Source organism: Cantharellus anzutake (genome assembly GCF_015039405.1).
Source record: "Cantharellus anzutake strain C23 chromosome Unknown EI90scaffold_84, whole genome shotgun sequence".
Lineage (NCBI taxonomy): Eukaryota > Fungi > Basidiomycota > Agaricomycetes > Cantharellales > Hydnaceae > Cantharellus > Cantharellus anzutake.
In genome coordinates this window covers 259,839-267,655 of record NW_024067034.1, presented here as the reverse complement: position 1 = coordinate 267,655, position 7,817 = coordinate 259,839, and the positions used below count along the sequence as shown (strand labels likewise).

The 7,817-nt window shown below is 47.5% G+C and overlaps 1 protein-coding gene across 1 annotated transcript; it reads right to left on the bottom strand.

Annotated features, from left to right (window-relative positions):
* Positions 1 to 4,764: 4,764 nt before the first annotated feature.
* Positions 4,765 to 5,424, bottom strand: EI90DRAFT_3020589 (uncharacterized protein; the record flags this gene model as incomplete). Its single annotated transcript, XM_039057525.1, has 3 exons — positions 4,765 to 4,794; positions 4,864 to 5,243; positions 5,391 to 5,424. 3 exons carry the CDS (start codon positions 5,422 to 5,424, stop codon positions 4,765 to 4,767), a joined length of 444 nt encoding a protein of 147 aa, XP_038910257.1.
* Positions 5,425 to 7,817: the final 2,393 nt, after the last annotated feature.

Sequence of the window (7,817 nt, the reverse complement as noted above, 5' to 3'; positions counted from 1 at the left end):
CCCACAGTCTGACCTGTAACAGCCCATCCTAGGGCACAATGCTACTGTGGGTAAAGAAGGTTAACTTCTCACTTTCCCACAGTGGCCACAATATGGCAAAAACTTCTGGAGATATCTGGAAGTCACATGAGGGGTGGGAACTGGGGCCCAGAGCATGCAGTATGCACGGCAGTGTAGGGGTGGTGGTCACAGACACCCCAGAACAGGTGATATATCAGGTCTCACATACAGGATAAAATGTTAGAAAATCCTACAGTGGAAAGTTGGCTAGAAATTAGGTGACAAGGTTATAGTATGGATGGTAGAGGGCATCAAGGCAATTTCAATGCATGTTATGCAAGGAGAATTGGTGAGGTATTCACAGAGATATGTGGATTCCAGTTGTGTATTGTGATGCATGTCACATGTTCATTGTGCATGCATGGGAACTGGGGTGCACAGATGGTCCCTGGCATCCCTCAGGCTTCAGAAAAATAAGGATAAATATTCATGGTGTGGCTGGTCAGGAGGATGTGCCAATTTTGGGACCATGGTGACATATGGTTGGAAAGTGTGCCAGATATTCCCCACCTCAACACTATCTCACGCAATTCTCCATCAAATTGGATGCAGTTTGTTGTGTTGGATAGCTGTAGTTTAGGCACTTTCTATTTTGTTGCTTGTGATATTGTGTCTATTCTATTTTCTCTTGTGGTGTGACCAGATGAGTTGTATGGAACATGCTGGAAGCTCGCAGATGTGTTTTCAGGGTCATTTGTATATAATATTGGCTAGTTACATTTTGATATAGAGATTTCCCCTCTGCTGCATTTAGATCTGGTCACCAAGTGAAGTGTGCTGGAGGTGTGGTCAAGTGCAGTAGTCTTGAGGGAGGGGAGGAAGCCTCACAGTGTCCTCAGGGAGATCCACACCAAGTTATAGGATGCTGAGTCCAGTTCAGTCTTTAGTTCAGTCTTGATTCTGTCCAGGGAGCTGCTTGCTGGCCCCCTTTTTATTTCTTATCCTGCTGGGTGGGAGTGGGTGTGGTGCAAAGTAGTAGAGGTGGTGGTGGTGGTGGTGGTAGGTTGGTGTGCTGCTGTGCTGTTGCAAGTGGGGAAGCGAAGCACAAGGAGGGGTATTGGGGGCAAAGGATAGGGAATTGTAAGGAATGGGTGTTGGATGTAGGAGTTTAATGCGTGCTGTGCACACATTCCTTTATTCTTTACTTTAGTTTATTCCTTTTTATTCCTCAATGTAAACAATGTATATATATTGTGGGGAAGGGTGAAACAGGTTTTCACTCTTCTCCTCCCCTGTCGAATTACAGCTCTATACTGCCTAACTTCTGACAGCTTGAGGATAGCAAGAGTCAACACCAAGGTCGGAACCTCAACTGACCTTACAGGAATGGATGCACGGCACAGCAGCACACCAACCTACCACCACCACCACCACCTGAACCTCTACTACTTCACACCATACCTACTCCCACCCAGCAGGATGAGAAATGAAAAAGGGGGCCAGCAAGCAGCTTCCTTGGACAGAATCAAGGCCAAACTGAAAACTCAACTGGGACTTGGTGTCCTATAACTTGGTGTGGATCTCCCTGAGGACACTGTGAGGCTTCCTTGCCTCCCTCAAGACTACTGCACTTGACCACGCCTCCAGCACACTTCACTTGGTGACCAGATCTAAACGTAGTGGAGGGGAAATCTCTGTTACATGTCATATCCATCCCTGGCCATCGACTTCCACTCCCTCTGATCCCTCCGTTTTACCTCTGCTCCTTCTTCCCTAACCTTGGAGCTCCCGCATTCCGCAATCACCTCGGTCCCCCTCAATGGTCACCACCCCCTCTTTTCAATTTATTACCTACACCTCCCTAAGTACGGAGCCCCAAAGGCTTCCGGACAGCTCCAACGTCTGCTAGCGCACTCCTGCCTCCACTGGGCAATACACTCACTTGCCCTGCAAGCCCATCTTCAGGCCTATCCCTCCTTTCCGTTTCTGGGTTATTGCCTACCATTCCGTTAACCCTGTAACCCAACTTGTCGGTAATATTCAATCAGCTAATGTCTAATCCCGTTAGCTCTGCTCCGCCATTTGCAGACCCGCCCCTGTTGTAACTATATATATACTCAACTTGTACATAGGTTACACTTCAGTAATAAAATCGACTAGAGTTTACCCCCCTTCAGTTCTGGTTGCCAGTTTAGTAAGTTAGGGCATGGACGTGTTACTTGGCACAGTGCTCCTGGCATAAGTCACTGAGGCTGAAGCCCTCCACCATGGAGACACTCCTTCATCTCAAACCTGGTCTCTGACATTACAAATGTAACTAGCTAATATTATATACAAACGACCCTGCAAACATGTCTGCAAGCTTCCAGCATGTTCCATATGACTCATCTGGTCACGTCGCAAGAGAAAATAGAGTAGGAAACACAATATCACAAGCAACAAAATATAAAACAATAGAAAGTGGCTGCAGAAAACCTAACCTGCATCTCCAGCCCAAACCACTCGACACAACTGCGCTCCCTTTATGTCAACCAACTCGCCTAAACTACAGCTATCCAACGCAACAAACCGCATCCAATTTGATGGAGAATTGAGTGAGATAGCATTGAGGTGGGGAATATCCAGCACATTTTCCCTAACTTTCCAACCACATGTCGCCATGGTCCCAAAATTGGTACATCCTCCTGACCAGTCATACCATAAACAATGGATATTTATTCCCATTTTTATGACGCCTGAGGGATGCCAGGGACCATCTGTGCACCCCATTTCTCACGCATGTGCAATGAACATGTGACATGCATCATGATACACAACTGGAATCCACATATATCTGTGAATATCTCACCGATTCTCCTGGCATAATGTGCATTGGAATCGCCTCGATGCCCTCTACCATCCGTACTATAACCTCATCACCTAATTCCTAGCCAACTTCCCTCTGTATGTTTTTCTAACATTTTATCCTGCATGTGAGACCTGATATATTGCCTGTTCTGGGGTGTCTGTGACCACCACCCCTACACCATGCATCCATTCCTATCTGGTCCCTGACCCCTTTTGCTCTGCTCCCCACTTGCAGCAGACCATGCATGCAGGTCTGGATGTGGGTCCGGGTCTGGGTTAGTCAGGGTGTGTGCCCTGACACAAAGGAGGTATGGAGGGCCAAGGCCCAAGGAGGAAGGAGGGTGGGAGTTGGAACAATACAGTAAGAACTGCAAGGTCCAAAATAAGTCCAGAAAGTCTGAACTTGGAAATCAAACTCCAGAATATTGGAAAAGGTAAATAAATGAAATTAGCTAACCAATACAGTGGACATAAGTGGAGGTGGGGTCAAAGTCTGAGGTCAGAGCTAAGACTGGAATTCCAAGACAGAGATGCAAACAGGATTCCAGAGTGGAGGTCTGGAGTTGGGAGCATAGGGTGTTGGAGCTGGAGGTGGGATAACCTCTTGGGAGTCAACAGAGGAGAGGGTGGCAGAAGGGAAGTGGGGCTCTGGAGTCAGTTTCAGAGTTCCAGGAGCCCAGAGCAGAGGTCGGGATTGTACAGATATGACAGTTTTCCCAATGTTATTTACTTCCCACTGTGCATGGCACTCACATTGTGTGGGGTATTGACAGTACCAGGGTGTGAAAGATCTTCCAATCCCAATGGGCTCCATTTCCAATGGGTTGTTATTGACTCACTTGTCTGTTCCTCACTTTTGGATGTTTACAATGTACAGAGGTTGTCCTTCTGTGGAGGGGATGGAAGGTGGTGGCGGTGGATGGATATGACAGGAATGGTCTGTGACAGGTAGTCCACACCATGCAATTTGTGCTAGGTGTGAAAGCAGAGCAATCCTCTCAACTGCCATGAGCATTCAAGAGAAGTACTATAGTATTGGAAATCGCTACACTGGTCATAATATACCTGGTATTGATGGTGATGTGGATGTCTTCAGAATGAGGGGACAGATGAGTGGAGAAATGGATCGGGATGATGAAGATGAGAATGAACCTTTCAATGGACCATTGCAATAGTGTAACATGAGCATTATTATGAGATTAGATCCCTCTGTAGGTTGTAAATATGGAAGAGTCAACAGCTGCAGATAAAGCTTGATTACAAATGAAGCACACCTTGGATGATGCACCAGCAACACATTCACCAGTCATGGAGTGTTAATGGACTGAATGTCACCAGTCAACACTCAATGAGATGTGTTCAATATACAATGAAGTGCTACCAAGCCAATTGGATCTCAGCCATCCCAGATTGCCTCTGCTCCTTCATCTCCAACCTTGGAACCCCTGGATCCTGCAATCTCCTCTGACTCCCCTGATGGTCACCACCTACCCATTTCAATATATTACCTATGTGTCAGGGCACACCCTGACTAGCCTGGACCCGGACCCGCATCCAAACCTGCATCCGGACCCACTACACTTCCTGTGTGTGCACTTCCTGCACTGCATGCTCTGCACACCACATGATCCGGCCCTGGATCTCACCTCATGTGACTTCCAGGTATCCCCAGAAGTTTTATATTGGGGCCACTGTGGGAAAGTGAGAAGTTAACCTTCTTCTCACTTTCTTACCCACAGTAGTCATGCCCTGAGATGGGCTGTGTTTACAGGTTAGACTGTGGGCCATAGAGAGGGTCATGGGGACCCAGGGTTCATCCCCTGACACTATGCCTCCCTAAGTATGGAACCCCAAAGGTCTCTGGACAGCTCTGATGTCTGCAAGCACACCCCCACCTCCATTGGGTCATTTAGTTGCCTACCCTGCAAGTCCACCTTCAGACCAATCCTGTCACAACCTGGCATATCTGTCACTTCCATCAACGCATCCTAGTGCCGCTTGGCCTGTCCCACTCACTGCCATCATCATCCGTTCACCCACCCATCCACCCATCGCTGTCAGGGTCCATCCTTCGTCCAGAGGGGACGTAGCAATGAGGTCTGGGAGTGGCACTGGAGAGTCTTCTCCAGCCACTAATTCCTCAAAGTTGCTGAGGGGACTTGCCCTGGGCTTCACAGGGAATGAGTTGCTGCACATTAGGAAGTAGGTAATTACACTTGCCTTCACAGGGAATGAGTTGAGAAGAAGGGTAACCTTCTCAACCCCCTGTGAGGCTGCTACAAAAAGGAGCCTGAGAACTATGCAGTTGTTGGGTCTTTCCTGAGTTTCCATATTAGGTACCATGGGAAGATTCTGGGTGAGCTGCTTGCCCAGAATGTTCCCATGGGTTCGCATACCTGTACCATTGTGGAACAGTGGAGGAAAAATGGGGGAAAATGGGGGGAGGGTGGTTAGGAGGGGGAAAGGGGTGTCTGAGGGTGTGTGGGGTCGAGGGCTGTGCCCTGACAGTCACCCTCATCTGCACTTTCTCCCTGCGCATGTACCTTCCAACCAAGGTTGCCCATTCAAGTGGTTCATTGTTATCTGCCTGCCAGCCAGACAGCTTGCTAGATGGCTGGATGGCCTTTTCTCTCTTTTGTTCGCTTGTGGACTATTGTTCTCCCCTTGCCACTCCTTGTTTCTTTATTTCCTTTTGTTGGCAACGTTTGCCGATATTAACCATTTGTCTATTTCTTCATTCATTAATATTGCGCTTGATCTGCCACTCCTTCCAGCTGGTCCTATTCAGTTAGTTGTGCTTATAATGTGTGTAGGTTACACTGGATGTACCTCAGTTTGTATATCAACTTGGATTTCCCCCTAGTCTCTCTTCATTGTAAGGCTTCTGTTTGAAATTGGGACACCAACATTGTAGGTGGGATAATCACCCACACAGAGCCAGCTCGCTTCCACCATTCAGAAAACCCCTTCCATTCATGCGACGACTCAGTACAGATTTGGTGTCCAAAAATAGTGCTAATTCATACGGTTCCGACGAAATCAAGAACATCCCAAACAGTGGAGAATTGATGGAGTTCTGCATTGGACAGGTTAGGCACAGCAGGTCACAAGTATGTGTGGGCATGGGAATCTCAAGTGGCAACCCAGAATTCCAGCCTCACTCATTCCAACAGTGTCTAATAGATTGGTAAAAATGCTTATTGGCTGCATGAGAGTTATCTCCAGCTTGATTTTCAATTTCAGCTCTTAATTCCATAAATCTGTTGAGAAATTGCTTATTTTCATAATTTCACCATCATTTCAGTTATTGATTATATTCTTTTATTGTTACTGTTACCCTTTTTTATTATTTCGCCTAATAAGGTATGCAGGTGCCATATGGCACCAATATTTACCATCTATTCCTTCTTATAATCCTGTACATACCGGATTTTTGAAAAGAAGTTCTCCCCTCCCCCAAAAATTCTCTAAGGTGCTAGGATACACTAGAGTGGGTGTGAGTGTGTGGAATTCCAACAGTAGGAATAAGGGCAGTGATCTAGCTCACAACAAGTGAGTAGTGGACACTGAGCCTGGACCTTGCGGAAATCCCAGGAACCCACCATGGAGTTAAGGATCAAGTCAAGAGAAAAAGTAGAGGTTTCGGAGAGTTGTCCCCCACGAGCTGTGTTGGCATAGAGAGCTGTGAGCCCTCTTTCAACATAAGAACGAAGTGCAGCACTCCACCCAAGTCACTGAAGCTGAAGTCCCACCCCTCTGACCTTATGAGCCTGGACGACTTCACGCACCCTTGCAAATCATCCAGATACATGTTCAAGACGTTCCTGACAGATCCCTCCATTCCAATAACCTGTTAACCCCATAACCCAAGTCATCAGTAGTATTCAGTCAGCTAACCCTTGACCAGCTCCATCTGGCCAGACTCCTTCTGTATCTATGTATGCATAACTTGTGTTACCATACACCTTAGCGAACAAATCGACTAGAGTTAATCCCCCTCTTCTAGAAGACTCCTCAGTCTGTAAATTAGGGCACCAACATGATACTGGGCACAGGGCTCCTGGTAGAGTTGCTGAGGCCATAGCCCTCTGAACATAGAGTCATTTTCATTTGTCCTGAATCCAGTCTCTGACAGTTCCTGGAACCTATCCAAGCTCGCAAGGTGGTGTTGTGTGGAGCTCAAGGTTCCGGGTCATCCGATGGCAAGTCAGAGACCAGCCAGAGGAACTTTGGGGGTGATGAGGGTGTTAAAGGGACTTGGCTTCAGTCACTCAGAGTGGAGTGCTGCACCCATTATGTTACTATGTCCCCAATTTGTCAGGGAGGAGGGGCCAACTGGCCACCTGTTAGATTGGGTGGATTCGGACGACTCTGGAGTGGAATCGGAGACTTAGCGTGGAAGGACCTCAGCCTCAGCGACTCATGCAGAGCGCTGTGCCATTGCTGGTTGTCCTGGGGGTCCCTAATTTCGGATCTAGCAGAGGGAAAGTCTCTTGGGGGGAAATCAAGTCGATTTCGGACTGAGGTTACAAGTTACTATGTACATTGTATATAAGGAGGGGTCCAGAATCAAAAGGAGCAAGGGTACTCTGAAAGGAGACAAAGGGAGCTGGAAGAAGGAACAGCACCAAGGGTCAAGGGTTTGACTCAATGGTGTTTCCCAAAGGAGGAGTGAAGGCCCAAGGCCCAAGGAGGAAGGAAGGAGGATGGGAGCGGGGAATGGCCAGCTGACCGAATAGAAAGGAAGCAGCAGCCCAAATAGGAATGAGGGAGGATAGCGGAATTGAATAGGACAATGCAATAGTTGCAAGGTCCGAAGTAAGTCCGGAAAGTCTGAACTCGGAGGTTAAACTCCGAAATATTGGCAAAGGTAATTAAATGGAATGAGCTAACCAATACAATGGGTATAAGTGGAGGTGGGGTCAAAGTCCAAGGTTGGAGCTAAGACTGGAGGTTCCGGAGACAGAGAC